Source organism: Heterocephalus glaber, unplaced genomic scaffold (assembly GCF_053883595.1).
Source record: "Heterocephalus glaber isolate CG9 unplaced genomic scaffold, H.glaber_assembly_v1.0 deba00001444, whole genome shotgun sequence".
Taxonomy (NCBI): Eukaryota; Metazoa; Chordata; class Mammalia; order Rodentia; family Bathyergidae; genus Heterocephalus; species Heterocephalus glaber.
Genome location: NW_028258297.1, coordinates 12306151 through 12333250, shown reverse-complemented (window position 1 = coordinate 12333250; position 27100 = coordinate 12306151). Strand labels below are relative to the sequence as shown.

The window sequence follows — 27100 nt, the reverse complement described above, 5'->3', positions numbered from 1 at the left end:
TACTAATGAGCTGTAAGAATTCTTTAAATATTCTGGTCTTAGGTTATATGCATTGTAAATATGGTCTGTTTAAGGACTACTTTTCATTTTCTTAACGATGTCATTTAAAGTTCTAAATTTTGATGGAATCTCATTTATCAATCTTTCTTTTATATATCATGATGTTTTTTGTATCCTAGGAAATTCTTGCCTACCTTAATGAACATTTTCCCTTATAATTTCTTCTTAAAGTTTTAGTTTTAGTCTTCCGTATTTAGGTTCATAGATCCTTTCAAGTTATTTTTATGTATGGAAATAAAGGGTTGAGGTTAATTTTTTGCATACAGATACCAGGTGTTCTAGTGCCATTTGCCGAAAACACTATCTTTTCCTCTGCTCTTGAATTGAGTTTATATTCTATAAAATGCTTATGTTAAATAATCTTTCAAAACTCAGTGGACCATATATGCGTGGTTCTATTTCTAGATTCTCTGTTTTATTCCATTGATCTATACATTGATTTATTCCATTGATCTATATTCCTTACACCAACACTGCCTTGATTCCTGTAGCTTTAAAGGAAGTCTTAAAATTAGGTAATAAATGTCTTCCAACACTGTTTTTTTTTCTTTTTACTTTCATAGGTGCTTTGTACTCCTATATAACTTTTAAATTTCAATATCCAATTCTCCATCTATAGCAAGTATACATAGACCTGAATTTTTATATATACCTTGTGTTTTCTAATCCTGCTAAATTCAAATACAAGTTCTAGGGGCTCCTAGAGATTTCTTAGTATTTTCTCTGTAGATGATCATTTCATCTACATATAAAGATTTTACTTCTACCTTGCCAATCATATGCTAATTGTCTTTTTATTGCCAGATTATTTTGGTTTGGGCCTATGTTTCAAAGTTTAAGGGACAGATGAAGAGTAGGCATATCTGCCCTTGTTCCCCACCTTAGGGAGAAAGCATTGTATCTTTTCCATTCATATAAGGTGTTCTCGCTGGAAATATGGAGGACATGGCTTATCTGTTGAGAAGGTTCTGTTCTACTTCTAGTCTCCTGATAGCTTTTACTATGAACAGCTGTAGAATTTAGTCCAATACTTTTTCTCCAACTAGTGACAGGATCATACGGCTTTTTCCTTTCCTCTGTTAAAATGATGACTTTTGGGGGTGGATCTTCCAATGCTGAACCAACACTGCCATCCCTATAATAAAACAACTTTTTACATACTCCCAGATCTGACTTCTAATAGTTTGTTTTGTTAAACAAATGTTTACCTATTTTTATACATTTTTCTTCTATTATCTTTATCCAGTTTTAGGATTAGCACAATGTTGAGTTCCTAAAATGAGGGGAGAATTGTTCCTTCTTTCTTCTGCTTTAAATGTTTGATATAATTTATCAGTTAAAATGAATATGAGCCTGTTGTTGTCATATAGGTAGGTTTTCAAGCTAGGAATATACTTTCTTTAATAGGTGCTATTCAAATCTTACATTTCCTCCAGAGTCAGTTTCATTAATTTGTCTTCCAAGGTACTTCTTAGAAGTTGTCAAATTTATTTCAAAAAAGATTTTTCTAATATGCTTTCTTTAACCTTTTAAATTCTGTAAAATCTATGGTAATGTCCTCTAAATTTTGATATTGTAATTCAAAAGTGTATAATTGATATTGCCTAATAGGAAGAAAAGGTCTAAAGGAGTAGGGGAAGTGGGAGGGGTAGGGGAAAGGAAAAAAGAGAAAAGAAAAAATATGAGAAAAGAAAAAAAATGGAAACAAAGTCTTTGCAAATAGGGAAGGGGGGGGTGAAGGGAGGCAGGGGAAGGGGAAAAAAATAAGAACCAAGATATATCCTGTAAAGGTACAAGATCCCAATGATGAATGTAACTGTATTTTATACCTAAAATGTGCCAATAAACATAATGGAAAAAAAATTTTGCAAGAAACACAGAAGTGCATACATGCCTTCCATAATATCCAGAAAACCAAGTACTCAGGGATATTCAGAGGATCTGCTGACATACCAAGAGCAAAATATCAACTTCAAATTAAGCTAATTGTAAACAACAGCACATCTGTTACTTTTGATTCTGTCTCTTGCCCACTTATGCCTCATAACATGACACATTAAAAACCAGTAAGACTCATACCACCCAAGAGAGACTATGAGACCAGGGTTGGCTCCTCTCTCTCCCATCAGCCACATAGGGAGCTTGGTCCAGAGGAGAACCCTTCACCCATGCAGGGCCAAACTGCCTTTATAGAAGCAGTTATGAACAATGAAAGAAATAATGGGAGAAAGAAGGAGCATGCAGGGTCCACCTGCTTCTAAGATCAAGCATCAAGAGAGATAGTACAGGCCTAGAAATCATTTTCTCCACCGTGGATGAAAAACATCTGCCAGAGAACAAACCCTACCTTTGAAGAAAGAGAGATTAAATCCTGACATCATCAACGGATCCCTTAGTTTCAGCTATATCTAAAGTTAGAACCACCTCTTAGGATTTCCCAGTAACGCAAACCAACAAGCCTCTATTTTGCTTACAGTAGTTGGATTCCTGTCTCTTGTAGCTTAAGTAAATGTAGTCATGGAGGTCACATAGCTGTAAAGAACTGATACAGCATAAACAACCAAAAAAGCCAGGTTAGCTACATATCAAAAAATGAAGTATGTGTATTTTGTCATTGACTCATTCATTCAATAAATATTTCTTGAATGTCAATTATGGACCAGACACTGTCCCATGGGCAGTGTACACAACAGACTAAATCTATACCTTCCATTTTTTATTGCATGTTAGTACAAGTCCTCCTAAGCTTGTGCCCAGGGAGTGGACTTCAGGGAAACTCAAAGACACTCAAATATATGTAAAATATTGTTTGTGCCTATTTATGGAAAGTTGCAACATATATATTCTCAGCATCTCAAAGAGACATATGATCTCAGAAAAGATTAAGAAAGAGGTACTCAGAGAGAGCATAACCACACCCTGGGGTCAAATGGTCTTGAAATTCTTAAGGAAATTTAACCCTTTAACCTTAGCATAAAGTTGTGTTCAAAGGAGTCCCACTCTACTAAAAAGCACTGCACAGAAATACCATTTTCTTTTACAATGTATTATGAAGCTGATGCCTCTAATCATCCCTTTTCTTATGAAAACAGCTAACGATTGCCTCCCTTAACTCCAAATAAGCTAGAGAGTGTCTCAAATATTAGCACTTTCATTAAGGACTTATGTAGGAGCAGATGATAAAACAGAACCTCCCTTCTTGATCACGTATAGTTTCATCTCCCTTGAATCACGTTTGTGGCCAACATATAACCAGGAAGGGGGGGGCGGTAATTGAAGATTTAACTCAAGGTCTTCACAATCAGCTTCATTCCCAGCCCCCCACCTTTTTTCTTTTCTTTCTTTTTTTATTTTACTTATTTTTTTTTGGTACCAGGATCAAACTTGGGATCTTCTGCTTGCAAGGTCTTTTTTTTTTTTTTTTAATAGAATCTCACTAAGTCACTAGGTTGTCCAGGCTGGGCTCAAACTTGCCATCAATCCTCTTGCCACAGAGTCCCAGGGTGCTTGGATTATAGGCATGCACCACCATGCCTGATTAGCCCAATAATTTTTTTTTTTGCTTAAATTCTTTTATTGGTACATTTTAGGTATACAATACGTTTACATTTATCATTGGGTGCTTGTACCTGTACATGATGTATTTTGGTTCTTACTTTCTCCCCATTACCTGGGTGCCATTCACCCCCTCCACCCTTCCCTATTTACATAGACTTTGTTTCGATTCTTTTCTCGTAATTTTTCCTTTCCCTTCTTTCCTTTCCCCTTCCCCTCCCTCCCACTTCCCCTACCCCTTTGGACCTTTTCTTCTTATTTCAAATTATCAATTATTCGTTTTAATCATTTTAATCCTCATTTACACTTTCAGTTTCTCACACTAGAGAAACTATTCGGTATTTACACGTGTGTCCTATTTATTTCACTTAAGAGTATGGCCTCAATATGCATCCATTTAGCTCTGCTGCAGAAAAATAATTTTACAAAGATAAAGTTTTGTAAAGTCATCTTCTCCTGGCATCTTAACCCTCATTTGAGTGGATGGTGAGTACCTCAGTCCAGACTCCGATTCTCTCTGAAGTATGTGCTAGGTTGTTTCTGTTTCATTCCTGGGTCTCCTGGACCCAAAAGGAAAGAAATCTTTCATCTACAAAATGTTTTTATTCTAAACTGATGCTGATCAGATTCCTCTCCAGATTAAAAGAGAAACTGAAATGAAGACCACTGCATTCTCTTATTCAAAAACCTCCTCCAGGGCCGGGGATTTACCTCAGTGGTTCCACCACTTGCCTCACAAGCACAAGGATCCCAAGTTGGATCCCTGGTATCAAAAAAAACTTCCCCCAAAGATGTTTAAACAGCAGCTGATTATTATCATTTTCTCACCTAAACTTCCTGTGAGCGTGTGATTCATGGCTTTAATTCTGGCTACTCATACTTCTAAGGTACCTAAAGCAGATTCCTTTTAAATGAAAAACAACCTATTTTTCAACTTTTTACCATCTGTAGAATGGAACTGAAGTCATCAAATGTACATCATTTTTAATCCTTCCAAAATAATTCACTGATTCATATTCACCAGTATCACACTACTTTCACTCTCTCTAAAAGATATCTCCCTAGGAATAATCTCATTCAACATGCTGGCAACATTTTCCTACATCCCTCCAAGACAGTATGAGCTTCCTGTTTCCTGGAGAGAAGAGAGAAAAAACAGTGTCACCAACAGCCATTTTGCTCCATAACTAGAAGCAAGGAGTCTTTCTAGGGCACATGCTCTCCTTATTTTTATATCTGTATCTGCCTCTCATTCTCTTTTATATCATCAAGCATGAAACACATTTTGAGATAAATGTACCCAAAATATTTTTAAACTGTCTTTTTTGAATAACTGCTTTCAGAGCTCAGTAGCCTTACCAATGTGTTAGTTTCTAACCAAACTTCTAATCATGTAAGAGACAAACTTCCACAGTTACCTTAGGTCACCAGAGACGCTGTAAGAAACAAATGTAAATTTGGTAATGTATTCCCTACAGATTTGAGTTTCTTTTTAAAGAAGTTTGTTTAGACTTGCACATTAAGTCATAATACCATTCATAATTGTAAATTACATGGAAAAACACATCCATTGGGAGACAGACATTTCTCCAACTGTGTGTTGTTTCTAAATTGTACACTAAAGGCTGTGTCACTGAAAGACCACATCCACACAAGACCATGATATCCCCTGCCAGAAGAAGTAAGAATTAGCCTTAGTCATAAAGAATAAGGAAACCACAATCTCACTTCGCTTTTGTGGTAGTCTTGTCTGAGGGAGATCTGTGAAAGGCACATGTCTCACACGTTTACTCTGGATTGAGATTTAGTATGACCCATACAACAACCCCATTCCTGTTTTAGTTTTCTTCCAAAGTAATTTTATGGGTAATCCCTCTAGTAAATGGTCACTCAGAAGCCTCGTTTTTCTTTTTGTAGTGCTCTGTAGTTCAGTGTTAAATTAGTGAAATGACATCTCTTTAGTTACCTGCTTTATTCATTCTTCTAAATCACTGAATTTTCTCTATGTGCAAAAAGCCACTAAGTAGGGATTTTCCACTTTCCCTATGTCCAAAGGGTGGATATGACCCTTTTTTCTTCTCTTCTGCTCAGCACAGCACTGAGGGACATTCAGTCTCCCTTCCTTTCACACACCCATCAAAGCCTTCTTCCCTGCTTGTCTAACATCTAAGCTCCACAAACTTGGCTGGCAGTCCAGAGTTGTGATGGGGCCAGATTCCCTGCAGGAGCATTCCAAGCCTTGCCTAAAGACTCACTAAGTAGCAAAAGTTTTCTTTTTTTTTTTTTTTAAGGACTTAGAATTTTAAAACAGAAATAGAAAAGATGTGATAGGAAATGTTTTATTTTCCTTCACTTAATGTTACGTTTCCTTGACATAACAGTGCTTAGTCTTTTACCCTAAATGCTCGAGTTTGAAAAAGCAGCTGGAACAGTTGGAGGGGGGTGTTTATTTGTTTTGGGTTTTGCTGGGATTCTTCTGTTTTTCCTAAATAATCAACAAAGTTTAAAGCCATGGTTCATCTTCTCTCTTATGTTTAAGCTAAAAAAAAAAAAAAAAAAGGTAATAAAGAACACCTACTGACACTGCAAATATCATGATTGATCTGTTGAATTGTAGTCAGATAAGCAGAAGAAAGTTTTTTAAAGGATTACCAAGACAAGACTGTTTGTATAACTAGAGTACTTTCTGTTTTCCAAATTTGTTCCTTCATCACTAAATGGAAAACTAAGAAATATGGGTTATGAAACTAATTTAATATTTTTTATTTGTACCACTGCTGCAGGGAAATATTTTCTTTCTTTTCAAATTATAGAAATCTGGAAAAATAAGGAATTGATATTAAGATGTGTCGTATGATTCGACTCTGGTTAATACAACAAGTGTCAGTGACCTCTGCCTGACTTAATCATTTTTTGAAATTTAGCACTAATTTTTTCAATGTCAAATACTCAGAACAGGCATAATGTCACTTTTTAATCTCCAGGGAGCTCGCATTATTAGTGCTCCCAATTTAAAGATGGAAACTGAATTGAAAGTTAAATAATTTTTCCAAGGTTTCAGAACTTCTTCAGGGCAGAATAGAATTCAGAACGAAATTCCTGAACAACTCTTTCTGTAATCCATACTGCCTTTAAAGAATCATTACCAAACATCTATTTATTCAGGGATTTGAGATCAACCTTGAAATGAAATACAATTTCTACACAGTCATGTCATAATCAACCGATGTCTTTAATAGATCAACAGGAATCTGACTTGAATACTTAAGACAGAAAAAACACACTAAAATAAAATAAATGAGCGGAGGATACTGACTTTTGAGAGTTAGAAAAATTACTTTTAACTTTTCAAAAGGGTTACGCAAGGTGACATTTCAGATATTACATGTTATACATTAACTATGAAATACAACTGATATTTAGTTCAAGCACAATATAAATTAGTTTTTATACAGGGGGAGTTTTTAATTAAAAGCAATTTAGCATAAATTTTCCTAACTCTTGAGATCTAAATGAGTTTTTTATTTTAAAATTAAAACTTTAAATTTGGAAAATGTTAAATCCTGCTTATACAATACAATTCTTTCACCGAGTTCGATCCCCGGTACTAAAAACAAAAAACAAACAAACAAAAAAACAATACTACTCTTTGTGTTTATGTCCATTATAGTAACTAATTCATGTTCAGTTTATACACATAAAGCACTACTATTATGCCACAAATTAGACAAGCTAATTTTGTCCAAACCAAAGATGTCTAAAAAAGCAAAACCATTCACAATTAAGCTTATTGTGAGAAAGTTTCAAATATGTATGTTGCCACGAATGAGATTCATTTATCAAAGTTCTGCATTTATGAATAAATGTGCTTTTTTTTTTTTGGTACCGGTACCGGGGATCGAACTTGGGACCTTGCACTTGCGAAAATGTGCTTATTTTTAAAAAGTTTGTTTCATAAGCTCTCCTCCCTTTTATAATTTTACATCAACACTACTGAGATATAATTTAGCTACAGCAAATTTCTGTGGCTTTCTGCCCCCTCACCGTTACTCCTGCCCTTGAGTTCCTTAGAACTCCTTTCTTCACTAGATAAAGGCAAAGTAAAGTTCAGACCAGACTATGGAGCCCTGGAGGGGACATGTGAAAGCACTCAGACGATTTGCCTTCTCAACAGGAAGTAAACTCCACCTGAAACAAGTCTTAGAATAAAGCCTGGAAATGAGAACAGTCTGATGCAAGTAGCCAAATAATTAAGGGCTTCAAATGTTTAAATCCTGTTTATAAGGACCTAGGAAATGCAGCTTCATCAAGTGAAGGGTGATCTTCGCGGGGCACAGTGGACCTGTATTGTCTTGGCCTCTCCTGGCTGGAGAATGGAGACAAGCTCTCTTTTCCTAGTCAGAACATGATGTTATCACTTCTGTAACCTGGGCCACCACGCTTAACTGAAACATGAGACCGTTATCTCCCACTTCAACAGAGATAGCTGTAGTACTGTACATTTTAGATTTAAGGACATGGGGTGCTCTCCGACACGCTGGGTGTAAGAGGCCAGGTTAAGGTAGAAGCCAGTAGCAAACATGGTACCACCAAAGACAACCACCTGCCTAGTTGGGACTAATACAGACGGTGCAGCAGGATCCTGGGAGCCATCCAGTGATGTCAAGATGTTTCCACTGACCCTAGTCACAGAGCTCTCGTTTGGGCTGAAAATTCTTCATCATGTCCTGCAGTATGGTACTCTTGATGCTCATTTGCATTACCAGTAACTCCAGTATGCCTAGAATTAGCCAACTGGATTAAATCTCATCCTAAGGAATTTATGTTAGTAACAAGAAATATTTTCTCATAGAGAAGTTTTCAAATGAGGGGTTAGAAGTAGTAGTTTCTTTTTAAAGTATTTTTGAAGGTTTTCCTATAGTTTGTGAACATGTCTATGTTACATTTCCAGTAAATAGGAAAATCTTTCCTTTATGGCATAACTAAAGAAAGCTAAGGCCTCAATACTTTTTATTCATTAGTTAGATAGATCTAGGGGGAGGAATAAGATAAACTTTCTATAATTTTTCAATCCCTATAATTTTGTCTAAAAATCATTAGTATTCCAAGAGAAGTATTATAATGTGATTAGTTACTATTAAAAATTTGACCCCTCCTAAACAAGTTTATTGTACACTAGCTAATTATCCAAGCCAGATAAATGTTTTTGCTAATTCTAAACAGTCACATAAATTCAATCAGAATTATTCTTGGCCAATACGAAAGCGCAGAAAAGAGACAGGACCACCAGCTGTGACATGGAAACTTATGCAAAAACTATTTTATTGACTGGGAAAAAATGTTTGTTGTGTTTCAATAAATAAAACAAAATTATTTCCTTTAATACTATGTTCTAGTAGAGAAGAAATAGTAACAATTAAATATTGGCTTGAAAATGTAACAAACTTGAAAACTGTAGTCAAGGAAATACATACAAATCAAGCAATGCTAAGGTTATTATTAAGGTTGGAACACTCTAGGTGTTTGCAGTACATCAAAACCAGAAATAAAAGATAAATATGAGTACTTGCAATTTAGTAATATGTATTATCAAAGTAAGGAAGAAAAAAAAAGACCAAAACCAAAATAAATAATAGATAAGGCAGTGTGCCTTTGAACAGCCTACTAAACAAATAGCGGCTTAAAAACTGTGTACTATGAAGTTATATAAACCTTACAGAGTAGAATTTTTAACATCCAGGCAATATAAACTCAACTATGCTTTCAAAAACTGATTCATGCTGATTTTTCAAATATAATATAAATCATACTAACAGTGTCCAATGCTTAACCTAATGCTTACTGTTTTATGTATGTTGAATGCCATAATCTGAGGACAATAATATAAAGTAAGCAGTAATGCCACTTTACAAATAAGGAAATTGAGGTATTCAATATTAAATAATTTCTGAAGATCACACTATAAAAATAGATGGGGCTACAATTTGAAACCAGATTTATTTGACCCAAAAGTCTTAACTGTATGCTAAATGAAACATTATTCATTCATTCAAGATATTTCGGGCCCGGGGATCTAGCTCAGTGGTTTTGCCACCTGCTGTGCAAGCACAGGGACCCGAGTTTGATCCCCGATACCAAAAAAAAAATCAAACAAACATTCAAGATATTTCTTGAGGACTGAATGTATGACACATACTATGTGAGGCCCTGGGGAATCATTTTGAACAAAACCAGAGGCAGCCTCTGCCTTTACAGAATTTCAAGTCTAGTGAGTGAAACAAACATAATCCAACATTCAGAGAAACAACAGCAAAATCAAAACCACAACTGTCAAAAATCTTTGTGAAGGAGAAGAACGTGGCACTGAAGTGCACAGAGTAAAAGGATGTCACACAGTCTGGGAAATCATGGTGCCTGGTGTCGTGGTGTCCTACAAGAGTCATGGAGCTGAAATCTGCATGAGAAAGAGGTGAAAGGATGTGGGTAAGAAGGCAGACTGAGCAGACAGAACATCTGTGCACCTAAAAAGAAAATAAGCAGCGTGCCCAAAGCAGAGAGCTAGAAGAAGGGAGCGTGGTTCAAGACAAGGTTTACAGCTCAGAAAACTGGAAAGCCAGAAGGTGAGCTGGACACAAAGACATTTCTCCAGATGTGAGCACATGAGTATCTCCCTCAAATCTGTATGTTCAATTTTTTAAAGTAATAAAACCTCAAATAGCCATGGTATTTTTAATTCATAAATCTCTTCTAGGTCTAAAGTGAAGCACTAAATAAAGACATTGTCCCTCCAAGATTCTTCACACCCACCACAGCAGCTTGGTTCAGGCTCTGTCACAGAGCAACCCGGGTCCACCTATGACTGTCATCTGCAGCTTCCTTCTGGTCTTTTCTCTATCACTCTCTGATCTTTCTAGAGCTACATCTGATTACTTCATTCTCCTGCCTAAAAATCCTTTAGGGACTTCACACTGCCAGATTGAGAATAATCATCCAGCTCCTCACCACCCGTCTAGTTTCACCTTTCATTAGAAAATAGAGCCCCTATTTGAGGGCATCCAGAAAACCAATTTGTTTCTTGGTGCTTTGTTATTTCTAGTGAATTGGCACCATCTGCATGGTCCAAGATGCCCTCCTCCCCTGCCCATGTGGTATGGGGATAGGGGACTAAACATCTCCTTTAAGAGGCTTTCTGCAAAGTGTAGCTTGTGGTCACACCTGGCTACAAGGAAACTGGGAAATGTGACATTTATTCTGGATACCCACATACCCAAGTACTTCTATTAGTATGAAAGAAGGAAAAAATAAATTTTGGAGACGAACTAGAGTCTCCGACAGAGAAAATGAAATTAACATGCCTTTTGTTAAATATGTTTCAAACTAAATGATACAGTTGATATTAGTTCATCAGAATTTATTAGATTAATTAGAATTTCCATTTTTTAAAAAATGTCATTATGTTAGTCTATTTAGAATGTTTACAGACTAACTTTATAGATATTCATTGCCAAAGAAATTACTGCCTGTCAATGCCCCTACATGACAATTTACCTAAACAATTCTTGATTCAGATTCCCCAATTATTAACAAAGTACTTTTGTTATAGTAATATCAAAATATCAAAATTGCAATATCAAAATATTTTAAAAGACCTTCTGAGAGAATCTTTAGCAGCTGAGACTTTGGAAATAAGTGCTTGATTTCTGCCCTAACAGATAACAATGACTTTGTTTGTACTAACCAGGAAAGACGATTCTTAAATCATGACCTGTCAGGTAAATAAAGGAAGAAAAGTAGATAAAAGCCCTTTTCTCATCTATTATTGATCACAGAGATGCATTAATTTAGTAAATTTTTAATAACATTTTCACTGACAGTGAATCTTGATTTGACTTAAAATGTCCTTTAAGATTTATCATTCCTAGGCACAACTATAGAATCCTAGGAACAACAAAACTCCTTTCTTCACCTTCCCACCTAATATAAAGAGCCAGAACTAAAATTATCTTGTTTGAAAATTTAACTGAAGCTAAATTCTACAATGCAAATGTTTAAGTAGCCATGTCTCTGATATTAACGATGACTTTGAACACTCTCTAAACACAAGTGACCAGTCTTTAAATCATTAACTTAACTTTGTGTTTCTAATATAACTGTGTTTGGCTATTTGAGTAGTCCATTTGCTAAGTCGTCATCGTTACTGGGTATAATATTATTAAATTGGATTAATTTGAATGTTAAAGAAATGAAATAAAACTCTGACAGTACTTGCTACTATCATCTCAAAATTACCTTTCTAAAGATATTATATTTTGAACGTCTATCATAGAGGTTTACGGCATGTTAGAACTAGAACAAAACCTAAATGATATTGTCTTATTTTTTCAAATTATTTTTTAATTTGTAGCTCTCTGTATTTTTCACTTTATTTCTCTCTTACACATACAGTCAAAGAAGTCTCCATTTATACACCACTACCAGAATAAGCCAAATATGTATGTTTTGGAATTGGCTTGAGGCACACAGCACATTACAACAGAATCAGTCAGTAGACACAAATTAATTAAAAATACTGGCCATTTATTCTCTCTAACCTCTATTTAAATGTCTATCATTATCCAACTATTTACTCCTGAATTTTAAAACTAGAAATTATGATGTGCCATATACCTTATTCTATTTTCCTGAAGTTCCTACCTTCTACAAATTCAACTATTCTCTAGGTTTGGTATCAGCAAATTCTTTCCAACTGAATTTTTCTATCAATAACAGTTAAAGCAAAAAATGTTTCCCGGGAAGCATTATGTACTATACATGAAGAAAAAGGGCTGTTTTAAATTAAGAAATGGTCTCACAAAGCTTGTACAAATTCACTCTCTGCATATGTAAGAACAGAACTGAATTTACAGAAATATCAACTTTTCTTTGATGTGGCTATCACAAGTAAACCATCAAGAAAGGTCATGTACATTATTTTCTAGCATATAAGTTTTATCAAACATTAGCCTGAGTGTGAACAGATATTTTTAATGGATTATTAAAGAGAATACTAAAGAACTTAAGATAGCAAGATTTAATGGCACCATAAATCCAGAGAAAACGGCCATATATTTTGGAAGAGTTGACTATATTTCTCAAGATATTTAACAAATAATAATGACAATGACTTCCTTTTCAGAAAGGGATTGTCGTTAATAGCTAGTTTAATATATATCCCAATGCAACAAATACTTATTCAATAAGCAACATGTTTACATGAAATAAGCCAGGCACAAAAGGACAACTACTGTAAGATTCCACTTACATTAGGTTAACTACAAGAAGACAATTCATACAGACAGAAAATAGACCAGAAGCCACCAGAGCTGAAAGATGGGGAGGATAAGGACCCACAGTCTAAAGCAGTGGTTCCCATCCTCTTTGGCACCTAGGACTGTTTTGTAGAAGACAATTTTTCCATTGATGGGGCCAGGGGAGATTTTTTTAGTTTCTTTTTTATCAATCTGCTTGCAAAACATAATTACATTCCCCCAGAGCTAGCTCCACCACCTCCGATCACCAGGCATTCCATCCTCATAAGGAGCAAATAACCCAGAGCCCACGTCTGTGTAGTTCACAGTAGGGACAGTAGTTCAAGCTCCTGTGAGAATCTAATGTCACCACCGCTCTGAAGGGAGGCAGAGCTCAGAGGGTGATGCAGGCTGTGGGAAGTGGCTGTGAATACAGATGAAGCTTCACCCCTTGCCAGCCACTCATCTCTTGCTGTGTGCCCCGTTCCTAACAGGCCACAGACAGGTACTGGTTCATGGTCCGGGGTTTGGGCATCCCTGCTCTAAAGGGCACAGTTTCCATTAAAAGAGACAATAAAAGAGTTCTGGAGGCACAGTCATAATGGTTGTCCAGAACTATGAATTTACTTAATGCCACTAACTTATATGCTGAAATATGGTTAAAGTGGTAAATTATATGTCATGTATATAGTACCATGATTTATTTTAAAAGGTATAAGAATTTACAGCATTCTTAAATTGCCTACTATGTAAGCAGTGGCATCCAGCTCACACTCAGACCCTTTGTTCCCTTTCCCCAAGACAGAAGAAATAGAAATCTAGGTCTGCTCACAGTGATCTCCCTGGTAGCCAGGTCACTGGGACTCCCTTCACAGACATAATGGATGAATACTAATCCAAGTGGGGGCAAATCCCATTGCCCTGTAACCCGACATTGAACACAGGAACTGGGGGATCCTAGTCGTGGAACTGGCGGGACCCACAGAGAAGGTGCTGCCCCTGAGACTCCCACAACAGCTGGCTGTGTCTCTGCCTGGCTGGTGCTCACTTGTTGAGCTCATCATTCCGTCCCTTGGGACTCTTCCAGTATCCTCAATAAATGTCCTTTTCTTAGGCTGCCAGCAATGGCTTCTGTTCATAACCAACACAGAACCTTCCTTCCAGTGTAATACAGCCACTCTATTCTTAAGCTTTATCCAGGTGGGCAAAGCAATGTACAAGTATCCCTTGGTTTCCGAATCTTTTGGGCTTTTGAGATTGGACGGGATAGCAAGGGACCCCTATAAACTGTTTTCCGAGAGTTCGAATGCAATTCACTGTAAGACTTGTAAATAACTGAATTAAACATGAGTTGAAAGGAGCTGAAGAGTACAGTACTTTATTCTCTGAAATTTTTATAAATGATAAACTTTAATTTGTCACTAGAAAGGTTAAACAACAACTTTTAAACCCATTTGGGGTTTTTCATTTGTTATGTCTTATTTAGCCATTTGGACTCTTTATGTTTAGTGCTGATGTTTCATATAAATTCCCTACATGATTTGATAATACATGGAAATAGCAGCGTCAGCCCTTAGTGATTGTTTCAAAATTAGCCGTTACCACAAGGTCTCAGGGAGCAAGACAACTTGGATTTATTTCACACAAAACTTGAGTTTTCTCCAAGACTCTGCTGAGGAATTCTCTCGGATAACTAGTGCAATAAAAATCCAGCATTTTATAATGACCATTAAGAAGTTTTTACAATGATACTTTAACAGGGACTCAAGCAGCTCAGTAATAGATAAAACCTCAATAACATATGTTTGAATTCTAGGAATTTAGATATGAATTTAGATTATGCTTTGCTGAGTTCCTTAGCCTTTCCCGGCATTCATAGAAATCTATCCATGACCTCTGCCACTGTCAAAACATTGAAAGGCAAAGAGGGAACAGTGGACTCCAAACATAGCAGAAGAGTATTCTATACCAAGTGGCTGTGTGTTTGTGTGTGTGCATGTGCGTGCACCCATGTAAACAATCATATGCACTATAAGGCAAAAATAAGAATTATTTTAGATGAAAAGTTATTCTTATTTCCAGTTTTTCAGGGATCTATAGGACTCTAAGTTCATGATTCATGAAGAAATACTACAAAAATACTGGAGGTGGGGAAAAATAGGAGGAATAAAACTATAATATCCAAAAGGGGTTGGGTACATTTTCTAAATTTCTCCCAAATAATTGTCAAGTTTCTTCTTGACCAAGCTTTATAGGCCCAGCCTCATTATCTGAAGCCTCTGTAAATCTAGCACACAAGTATTCTTGATCTCAGAGGGCCTAAAGCATGCTTAAACCTCTCATATTTGGTAAATAAGGATAGAGTAGGTTTTGATATTATTTCTCCTCCATTTCCCTAGCTCAACAATATCAAACTGTTTGTATCCAGGGTTTTTGTTTTGTTTTGTTGAGGGTGGAGGGAGCTATTGAAATGGACAGTAAAATTTCACTGACTTTTTTTTAATGAAAGACAAAAGTACCAAGAGTACATGATCAGTTATGGGCATAGGTATGAGTCACAGTCCATCTTTGCGGTCCTGCAAAGTCCAGGTTAAGTGCCACTTCTGCCTTGAAGCCCCGACCCCCAGGGCATCCCAGGGAGGAGAGAGAATGTGACTCTCTGACTATGTAAGATACTGTCCTAGCCCTCTGTATGGGGACAGCAAATAACCCCCTTTCACTACAGTTATTCAGCACCAGTCTTCTCTCTTTCTAAAGATACAAAGGGGCTACATTGATTTCACAAATATTTACTAAATGCCTATTATGTACCAGGACTTATGTCAGGTGCTGACCACACAAGAATTAAAAGGACAGTCAGTTCCTGATCTTGCAAGCATTTATAACACTGACAGCAAAGGTCTCCCACAAATACTGGCCATGTCATGTTAAGAATTTGCAAAGGAAGATTTTTAAAGATAATATTACAGCTTAATAACTGGCATCTCTTTACATGTGTATCCTTAACCCTTACCACAAGCTCAATAAGCACTGAATGAATGACTGAGTGAATAAATGAGTGAATGAGTTAATCTGCAGCCTGCTTTGGCTCAATCACATTAACAAGATGGTCACATGGCCTTGAGTATGATGTGGTCATGGTATTAATTTAATGATTAAAGTTGTTTTTTGCATAATCTGATATTTTAACTCATTCTTAATTCAAGGTTGGAGTTCTGGAGGTTTGTGTCATTATAAACTATATGATAGCTATTGATTTGAAGTGTGAGAGCATTAATCCATCCATTTCAAAAACAGTTAATAAAAACTTTGTTGATTTATTTCAGTCACACACAAACTTCTCACAAACTAACACTATAGAAGTTATCGCACATTTTCATACTGAGTGTTAAAATTACTAAAATGAACAAATCAGACATGCTTAGAGGTATTATTTTACATGTGTAAACAGACTTCTAAAATGAAACAGATTATATATTTACTGAGATAAGTTGACCATCATAACTGCTCAGCATTATTGACCAGACATTTTCCATAATACATTTTAAAATACGACTAAGAACTAGGAAAAAGGTAAACAAAAAGTAACATGTATTTCCTAGTTTGTGGTTTTCCTCCACTGCCCATAACGAGGAAAATACTTTATGATTTTTTAAATAAATATTGTTGAATTAACAATATAAAGAATAAAAAGATTAAAGAATTCTTAAAAATATTTTTATTTTAGTCAACTTTCTTGACTATAACAGTGATGGTTAACTAAAATCATACAAAATCTTGGAAATATAGGCTATATAAAAATAAAAATGAAAATCGTTCATTAACCACGCAGGGTCAACTACTGCTACCACACTGTTCTATTTTCCACAGATGATGTTAAGAATTTACTAGAATTGAGGTTTTCTAAAGTTATCTATTAAAAACCTTCCCATCTAAGTGACTATGGAAGTAGAAAGATACACACACACAAACACACACACACACATACACATAAAAAAGCACACAGAAAAAGACCTGGAATTTAAATTTTAAAGTTTGAGCCTATAGCATTCTGTCTATATCCTCTAAGTTATCTACACACCATCTCTATAAGAACAGTCCCAAAGGAAAAAGCGTTTGTGAAAAGAGCTATCTATGCAAAAAGGAAAAGCTTATATTGGACCTAAAATGAAGTCAAGCATTTGCCGCTGAATTCTTTATGTCAAAACACAGCAACCAGGTCCATTTCAGAAGGAACAACTGTTTACCTGACTGAGCTCTTGTTGCCAGTGAGGATCCAAAAGCTGCAAGGTCATTCACAGAATGACTTACAGGTTTAAGAAATAGTCCATCTTTCTGCTCAAAATAGAATTTACTTTTGCCACTTCAGAAACTGTCTTTGAACCTAAGCCGGTTTCAAGTTCCACAATGTCACACTTCCCACTCTCTGATCTGCCAAAATATCTCATCTTTGCCCTCTCCACTAAACACGCATGCAAGTGTCCGGTAGGTTTTTATGCACTTTTATCCCTTTATCGTACGCATTAGTCAAAACAAAGCTAAGCGTCTATGACTAGCTACAGCTGAAAACAATGGCTATTGTTTGGAAGGCTTCTACTTGGAAGATACTAAAGATAACTTACAAATTATACAAAAATAAAAGCTGTTTATAGCCATTCCATGCTTCATCTACAACTCCCCATCAATCACATAGTCCTGTTAAGAGAAAGATTTTAATTATAATAAGAATAGCATAATTAAGTAAAAGAAGAAAGAAAAAGTAATAAATCGAATTTGCAAACATTTAAATATCAAAAAAGTTTTTGGCAGAAAATACAACAGGAAGATAATTCATGGGATTGTAATTGGAAACAATAAAATCCAAGCAGTGCACACTTGTTATTTCAGGAATTAAGTCAGAATTATAAACTATGTGACCCATCCCTCACCCAACCTGACACCCACTATTAAATATGGAAACAGAAGAATGGAAAATAACTGAATTAGTCAAATTCAGGCAGAAAATAAAAATAAGGGCCCCAATCTTGTGTTGCTCTGATTAAGAGACTAGTATGATGCTTTGAGACCACTGATCAGTTCGGGGTCCCTTGACAATTTTCTGACATCTTGTCAGTGTTGATTCTTGGTAGAACCTAAGATGAACCCCCAAATCAAAGGTAGCAGTGGCTTGAACAGACATATATAGACACACACACACACACACACACACACAAATGAATATGCACACTCTTCATTTACTAACTTTCAACCATATGAATGGTTAAGGAAGGAATAGCTGATCCTAATATCCCCCCATCCCAAGAACGGGGGAATCGCCATCTGTGATACCTGATATCAAGCTGATGTACACAAACATGAACATCTGCAGCAACAGAAAGGAGAAAAGTCCCAATATACAGAAATTGGAAAGAGTGGGGATGGATAATTAACACTGCATCTTAAATTGTACAGCATATGCCAAAACTTCCTCTTTCAGTTTTACAAGAAGAATAAAACTGTAGTCCTTAAGATGTACCAGTAAAAAAAAAAAAGTTTCTTTGAAATATATTCACCATCTTTGTTCAATAAGACTCAAAGCAGTTTTCCACAAGTCAGTACAGGTATTTCCTATACAGATCTTTAGATACAAAATTAAATTAGGAGATACAAACCAGGCCCCCTGCACCTATCCAAACTGAGAGAAGAGTAATAACTGCAACCAATTTTGTAAGAAATGTGGATTCAGAAGCATCAGGTATATACTGGTTAAAGGATAACTGAGAATTAAAGGAGCGACGCAAATCTTTGCAACTGGGACAAATTCCGCACAGACTAAAAACCATCAAACAAAAGCTGTTCTATAGAGCTTAAGAAACTCCTCCTACATCTCCAGTAAGAAGGGCCTCCAAGAAGAGCCTGCTAAACCCAAATATAGTGAAATCCCACCACTTTTTATGCTGAAAATTTTGTTGCACTATTGCAAAGATCCCCCAAAACTAAACAGTAATAATAATACATTCTTTAAAAATTTTTACACAGTAAATATTAAAATTCAACAAAATTTGTTTGCAAATAAACATCTACTCATTGTCCTCAAATGCTGTGTAAATGTCCTGAACTACCCTCCCGTATGAGACACTTTCCCACTGCCAAAACAAAAAATGCACCCAACATCTGTAATCTGAAGAAGTAGAGGTTTACTTTACACAGTTTCACAGAGTTCGGCCCGTGGTTGGCTGGTTCCAAGGTAGAAATGGCCTGGTGCTCGGAGGGCGTGGTAAAAGACAAATGCTCTTGTCATAGCATCCAGGCAGCATAACAAGAGACGGGAGGAGCCAGGCACAAGAATACACTCTTCCAGGCCACAGTCCCTGTGATCCACCCCTCCAACTAGGCCCTACCTCCCAAAAATGTAGTCATCCACTGCTGAGTATCACACACACCCACGATCCAATCACCTTCCAAAAGCGACCCCCGTGTGAACACATGAGACTTTTAAGGGACATTTTAGGTCTAAATCTCCTAAGCTGAATTTGAAAAACTATCATGCTACCACCAGTGTCAAATGGGTGAAGAACTAAAATGGAAACCAGATACCTCAAGCCTAATTTGTAGCTCTTCCATTGATTTTTTTAATACAGTGGAGTTAATTAGTTTAGCTAAGCAGATACAATGCAAATGTCTCCAATCTAGCTTCTTGATTCACTTTAATAATTCATAAGCCTTTGAAGAAAGTTTGCAATTTTACATGCAAAACTATAAGCATGATGTAATTTTCCTAGCAAATTTCAAAAAAGAAATCTTTCATTTCTGTCTCTTTTGCTCAATTTTAGAATTTCTCCAGGGAAAGGAAGGATGACATCTGCCGTCCTTACTCTCCAGGAAGATATCTCTTATGATGATAAGAGAATAAAGGATGTGAACAAGGCCATCCAGCTAATTAGCAGCACACCCAGGACAACAGACCTCCACATAACAGGAGAGCTAGGCAGGGGCCGGGGATTTAGTTCAGTGGTTTCGCTGCCTGCGTCTCAAGTGCAAGGACCCGAGTTCTATTTCCAGTACCAAAAAAAAAAACAAAACCTTTCATGAACAGAAGAGCAAGAAAATTCCACCGGAAGTACCAACTCTGTCTTTGATACAGAAAGTATACAAATAATAATTCTGAAACAATATAATTCCTGGAATAGTTAAAGACATCATATTACAGTGATACACACACATCTATGTTAATAGCAGCACAATTCATAATAGCTAGATTTTGGAAGCAGCCTGTATATCATCAACAGATGAAAGGATAAAGAAAATGTGATATTTACACGTAATGGAGTACTACTCTGCCAAAAAGAAGGATAAACTTGAGGCATTTGTAGGCAAATGAATGCACCTTAAGATCATAATGTTAAGTGAAATAAATCACACACACAAGCTTAAATATCACATAGTTCTATCTTATATGAGAAACCCAAAGCATAAATAAAGAGCAAAAGAAAAGACAGATAGTAGGAAATAGGGAAACAGATCTTTCTCAAAGGGAAACAGGGTCAATTAATGGAGGAAGAGGTAAAGAGGGGAAGAGAAGGGGATGAAAAAGAGAAATTAAAGTGTGTTATGTACAAGTACCAACTCCCCACCAGGACTGTAAACATTATGTACTACAAACAAATACTAATAAAAAGCTTTAAAAAATAACAACTAAAAAGACCAATATAATGAGGAACTACCATGCTGTACTGCTTTGGTTTCATAGCCCCAGGACCAACTTGAAAAATGCAGTATGTACCCATTTTTCTTTAACCTGGCAAGTCAGGGATACTACTCCACCCTTGCCTCGATAAGGGTTCCTGCAGCACCGGCCTGCACTCCTAGTGAGCTTCCTAACTCCCGAAACTGAGGCCAGTGTGGTTGGACAAGCTAAAGAAAGTCCTGAGCCTTAAAACCAGGCCTGGCCATTAAAAACCTCCAGGAGTGAGAGGCTTGAGTCGCCACTCCTGGCAGTGTTCGGGGTGCTGGAGCCTTTTCAGAGGTGGGTGTGCTGTGCAGAAGTCAGGTCATTAGGGGTGTGCCTTAAAGGGGACAGTGGGACCCATCGCCTTCTGCCGGCTCTCTCTTTGCTTCCTGCTGCCAGAAGGTGAATGAAAGGTCCCCTCCACCACATGCACTGCAGCAATAAAATGAGCCATAAGGAGGCCAACTGATCAGGGACTGGAGCCTCCAAAACTGTAAGCCACAATAAACCTTCTTTCTTTTCACATTGAATATCTCAAGTACTTTGTTACAATGAGAAGCTACAGCCAGGTATGGAGGCACACACCTAAAATCCCAGTGCTCAGGAGGCTGAGGCAGGAGGCTCTCCATGAGTTCGAGGCCAGCCTGTACTACATAGTGAGACCCTATCTCAAAAAAAAAAAAAAATGAAGAAAAGCTAACACAAAGAAAAAAATCAGATATTATATTCTGTGGCCTTAATTAAACCATTACAAAATAAAATAGGATTATTTCTCAATAGATGAAACTTTTCATCCCTGATTTTAGAGAATTATTTTATATTAATGAATCTGTAGCTTTGAAAACTATCTACATGGTAATAAAAATCAATGAGATGAAGAATAAAAATAAGCTTCATGGTCCCTTTAGAAATTGAATGAACCTTAATTAACGAGCCAGGGGCCGGGGATTTAGCTCAGTGGCACCGCGCCTGCCTGGTAAGTGCAGAGTCCTGAGTTTGATCCCCAGCAAAAAAAATTAAGGGGCCACATGAGTTCTGAAGCATCTTTTGCACTATTATTTACATGTCTCATATACAGCAAGGTTTGGAAATGATCATTAATAATTGAGTTTAATTCTATTTGATATTCTAAAATTACATATTTCCCAAGCTGTCTTGTTTTCAGAGCCAAAAAATGCTATATTTTTATGCATCATAGATGTAATACATATTATTTGTCAAGTAAAATATTCCAGTACTGCTTTTTTTCAGTACTGGTGATTGAACCCAGGGCCTTTCACTAAGCTACAAACTCAGCCCTTTTTTAAATTTTGAAGACAGTCTCAATAAGTCATTAAGTTGTCCAGGATGGGCTCTAGCCTGTGATCCTCCGGCCTCAGCCTCCTAGAGTGCTAGGATTACAGGTATAAACCACCACACTTGGCTGAGATTATCACAGCACTTTCATAGTTTGTTGTGATTATTGCACAAGTATTCTCTTCACCTAGAACCAACTTAAGCCTCGACTGCCATCATGCTACCCTGACCTGAGTACCCTTTGGACACTTTTCACTGAGGGCCAGGAATTGCATCAGGGCACATCAGCAATGACTTTCCCCCTGTGCCCTTTGAAAAGCCATTTCAGAAGCAAGTACCAGGAGGGAGGTATGGTCATTTCCAACTCCTACATCTGGAGTAGGATCTGAACCTCTGAGCAAGTGATTTCAGAAAAAGAATATTCAAAGCACCAAGTGTCACCAAAGGCAGCATTTCTAAAGCCCCTTCTTCAACTGCATCTAACTGCATGCAGGTCTTATCAGATTAATCTCAACAAGACTCAGCTCGTTAACCAAAAAAAAATACTGTGAGGTGCTGCACAACGGCATTCTGAGGAAACTCAACTTTCAAAACACACACAAGAAATGCTGAATACAAAGAAAAAACGGTTATACAAAAGTATATGCCATAAATATGGTCACTCGAGCTCTTGCCTCTCAAGGCTTAAAGATTATTGTGCGCAACCAAAGAAAAAGTACTTGGCTGGGAATCTGGAGGCAGGGTTACAGTTCCACTTTTTTGGCATCCATGTCTTGCATCTTGGGTTGGTCACTTCATTTCTCCTTCCCTCGGTTTCCTGATCTCTAATGTAAGTAGGAGAAATTCAACCACTTTCAAAGTTGTCGCTTCTTGATTTATCACCTACAGCCCTGCTAGTGTTTGTTTTGCAAGTTATCCATATGCATACCTTTACTGAACAAGATACTCTAAGAACACTACCTTTTGTTTGTTTAGGGTTTATACTCTATTCTCATCCTTTTTATTATTTTGTGCCAAAATGTCACTATTGCACACACTCACCAACACTATCATAATTACTGTGATAGCTAATACTTACATAAGCGCTTATTACAAGCCTGGACTATGCTAAGCACTTGACATACACTAACTCTTTTCTTCCTCACCCCAACCCCATGAAATAGACACCATTTTTAGTCTCACTTTTAAAACTGAAGAAACTGAGGTACTGATAGATTCTGTCACCTGCCCAAGATTGTGTGACAAGCCAAGTTCATGGGCTTCTAAGTAGAAAACCCAGAACTTAAAGCCCAAACCTTCTGGTCCTGGAGTCACTCCTTCCTAACTACTGCATTACACACACCGAGAGGTCAATGGAGACAAACAACATCAGACTTCATCTGCAAAACGCTGTCAGGGCCCCAAAACTCAACTTGTACTCGTGAATTCTCTTAGCAACATGATTTACAAAAGACCAGCCTGAGCACTTGCTGTTGATATTTCTTCCTTCCATGCTTCACTTTCACAAGTAAATATTAACACTGATGGAAAAGGGATTAAATTAAAGCTACTTTCCTTCTCAGACATCTGGGGAAATGCACATAACAGGAACTGTGAAACCACTGGTGTCTTCCAAGTCTCCGAGCTAAGGAGACAGCGCTCCCTTACAACAAGGTTCCCAGGCACAGTCGAGGGGTCACTGCATGTCATGTGCCCAAAACCTAACAGCTGAAAGCAGTGACCAGCCAGACGTGGAAACACCAGTTTCACAGCCACAAATCTCCAAGACTGGGAGTCTAAGAGCCTGGGACCATGAAGTAACAACAGCAACTAAACTATGCATCAAAACATACTGCAGTGTGCGCAGTTCAACTGCACAGTAGTATGGATGATCAGGAGAGAGAAAAAACTACTCGTAATCCCCAAAAGTCCCATTTACTTAGCAGACTGCTTTTATCTCTGTACACACTTATGTATTTCCCCAACTCATAAACCACTCAAATCTCAAGAGCCTTGCACTTGACTGGGTTCCACCAGAGGTTCTGGGTTCTGTGGACCAAAGCCAGGGAGGGGGTAAGGCAGGTCTGAGTCCCGGACGCCCCCGGGCTGCCCACGAGGCGCGGAGTCCTCTCTGTCAGAGCCGAAAGGAAATTACTTCAGCGAAGAGGAGCCGGTGAGCTGCTCCGCGAGGACAAAGCCACGCTGGGGCTCGCCACATCGCCCGAGCTTCGTGTCAAGGCCACAGCCTTCTAGCAACCGCTCTTTCCAACCCGGCACTGACAGACAAGCGGCCGAGAGCGGCACAGCAGTGAGAAGAGATGGGCAGAGAAGGTGTTTTGATTTCCCTTGAAGGGAAAACAAACACACATTTTAATCAAAACAAGCCATGGAGAAGCCAGCGAGGACGTCTTCGCAGGGCCTGGCTCCGGGCTTTCGAATCACTTCCTCCTTTCTGATGTGTCTCTCAGCTTGAGATTACAAAGTTGCCAAGAAAGTCCTGCCTCTCGGGCGGCTTCCTGCGAGCGGGGGACCCTGCCGGGCCCCACCTGGGCCGGGGCGCGGGGGACGGGGGCGCCGCTGCTTACCCCAGGGTGCTGATGAAGCCGTTGACCGAGCCCTCCGCGTACAGGGACACGATGTCCCCTATGTAGAGGAAACTGGACATTTTCTCAGACATGCTGCTGCCTCATGTTCCAGAGTGGACGTCCTCTTCTTCCCCGCGGCCGAGGCTCAATGGAGCGCACGGCCCGGGCACGACGAGCTCCGGGCGCAGCAGAGGATGTCGGGGCGCAGCCCGCTTCCGCGCGGGGGAGCCAGCTCAGGACGCCCCGAGAAGTCGCAGCCGCCGCCTCCCCACAGGTTTCCTGTTCTTCTGAAGTTTCCTCCGTGACACCTTCGCCCCTCCTCCTCCCCTCCCTCCGCGCGCCCTCCCCGCCCGCGCCGTCACGCCGCCCCGCGGGAGCTGCAGGCGGCTGAGCCCCGCGGTTCCCACCGGCAGTTTGAGGACCAGGTGGCGAGCGCACCGGCGAGGGGAGGAGAGGAGCAGGGATGGGGGGAAGCGGCCAATCGGACGGCGGCGGCCGGGGGCGGAGCTGGGACGGGGCCACCGCGGGGCGGGGCCAGCGGGGACCCCAGTCGGGGAGGGGCGCGCGACCGTCCCTGCCCGGGAAAGCACCGGAGCCTGCAGAGGCCGGGGAGGTGAGAACCGGGGTGGCGAGGGCGCAGGGGGACCCGGGGACAGGGAGGGAGCCAGCGAGTCGCCTGGACACAAAAAAGGGGTATCTGGGGGTGGGATGAGCTGAGGGACAGGGGGCTGCCGACCAAGGGAGAGGACGGAGTGGAAGTAAAGGCAAGCATATAAAATTTTTTTAAAGTGCTTAATAAGGTAAGAGAGGAAAGAGGGAGAAAAAGGAAGGGAAAGAGGAAGATCTGTGGAGCGTGCAGTTTTGTTTTGTTTCCTTTCGTTTCTTTTTTCTCAAATGCTTGGCGTTAATGAAACTTGGCCTGTCGGCACCTGTCCAGGTGAATGCAAGCCTCCGCCGAGGTCCAGGTCACTCGGCAGAGCCAGCAGTTTTGCGGCCAATCGCTAGCGCCAAGGGCCTTGGTAGAGCTGAGCCTCTCTTAGGCCTCCAAGGCCACGCCCCCAGCGCTTCCTTAACTGAGGTTAAATCTCCACCTCCAGGAGTGCGAGGTCTCCACTTTACCTGAAGCCCCGGCTGGCTGGCTTGTAGGGCCGGTGGCCCTTCAAGCCTAGTGGTTATAAGGGACACTGGAGGCGGGACACGTTTCCACACCTTCTCAGTCGCTTGCGCGTGATAAAAGCCTTCTGCCCTACTCTTCTGGAAGAGGCAAACTCTGTGGGTTATGACACACTGGCCACTCAATCTCAAAATTGCTACCTAAGCAGGCCGTGCGGAGCAAGGTCTGCAGAAAGGCAGAGGAATTCTGGGCGGGCAGAGGGACGCGTGCCAAATTGTGCAAATGACCAAAATGCAACTTCCAGTTCAGATGGCACTCGGATCTTACAACTCAGAGTTCGTTTTGGTTTCGTTTTATGATCACAGAATATAAAATAAAAATAAGCTTAATGTTCAAGTGTGTATTTAGAAAGCCTTCAGGACAGAGGAGACTAGATAATGAATGTGGGAAATACAAGTAAAAAGGCTGTGCGCGTGGGGGTAAGCTGGAGACTGAGTCATTGACTACACTGCAGTTGAGAGATCTCTCCACTTCTGGATTCTCCCCTGGAAAGGGTTACTTAGCAACTTAGAAATGCCTGTTACATGACAGGAGTCCTCCCCTCTCTATACACATGATATCACGGTTGAGAGCCTTCAAGAGATTGGCCATGAGTTATTATTAAAAAACTTGAGATGGAACAAGATGATAACCCTGGAAATAGAGGATTCAACGGATAATGGTCAAAGTCAAGAATGTCCTTGGCTTCCTCAGAGTATCTTGGGACAACACATAATAAAATGAGCAAGTGGGCAGGCCAATGAACAGGTAAAGGTGTGAAGCCATGTACACAAGTTCTGGCTTATAGGGGGCATGCTCCCTTGCTTAGAGCTGGGTCACCTGAAACTCGGAGCCCAGCACCTGGCATGAGAGCACATCCTTTATTAACTACCTCCCAACACTTTCCACCTTGTCTTCTTGTTACATCTCAAGTCTTACCAAACTAGCAGCACCTGAAGAATGAAGTCAGTGCCTAATTCATGTTTCATGCCTCATGGGGCCTAGGAGTGCCCATTTAGAGTTTCAATACATATTGGTAAGTACATAAAATAATAAATAACAATGTAGACTTGTTTAATGTTTAAATGTTTTTATTCCCACTGATGATGACACCAGTAGATGTTGGGAACATCAGTTTAACTGAACAGCCCTCAGTCTCCTATGCTGATACCATGATTAACTTCAGCAAAAGCCCCAGTAATCATGCCTTTAAAAAAATCTATACAGAGAAGCAATAAATAGAACACAGTGCAATATTTGAAATGTTTACTCTCCAAGGAGTGAATATATTAAGAATAAGTTTCCAGGAAGGAGTTTTTCCACTGGAGATGTTTTCAGGGTAATTGATATTCAGCGTTCACTTGAATATTCAGTGTTCAGATCAATACCAGAAGTGAAAGGGTTTGCAAGCTATTATGTCAACTGAGTGTTTCACGAATTGCTTTCCTCTCTTCCTTCCCTTGCAGCAAATATAATT

The 27100-nt window shown here is 38.9% G+C and overlaps 1 protein-coding gene across 3 annotated transcripts in view; it reads right to left on the bottom strand.

The window, feature by feature from the left end:
* Positions 1–24888, bottom strand: part of Itpr2 (inositol 1,4,5-trisphosphate receptor type 2) — a 462238-nt gene extending 437350 nt beyond the window's left edge. For all 3 annotated transcript variants that reach the window (XM_004845734.4, XM_087213440.1, XM_087213441.1), the window contains exon 1: positions 24471–24888. In XM_004845734.4, coding sequence (XP_004845791.1) covers positions 24471–24562 — 92 coding nt within the window. In that variant the 5' untranslated portion in view covers positions 24563–24888. The remainder of the gene's footprint in view (positions 1–24470) is intronic.
* Between the last annotated feature and the right edge of the window lie 2212 nt (positions 24889–27100).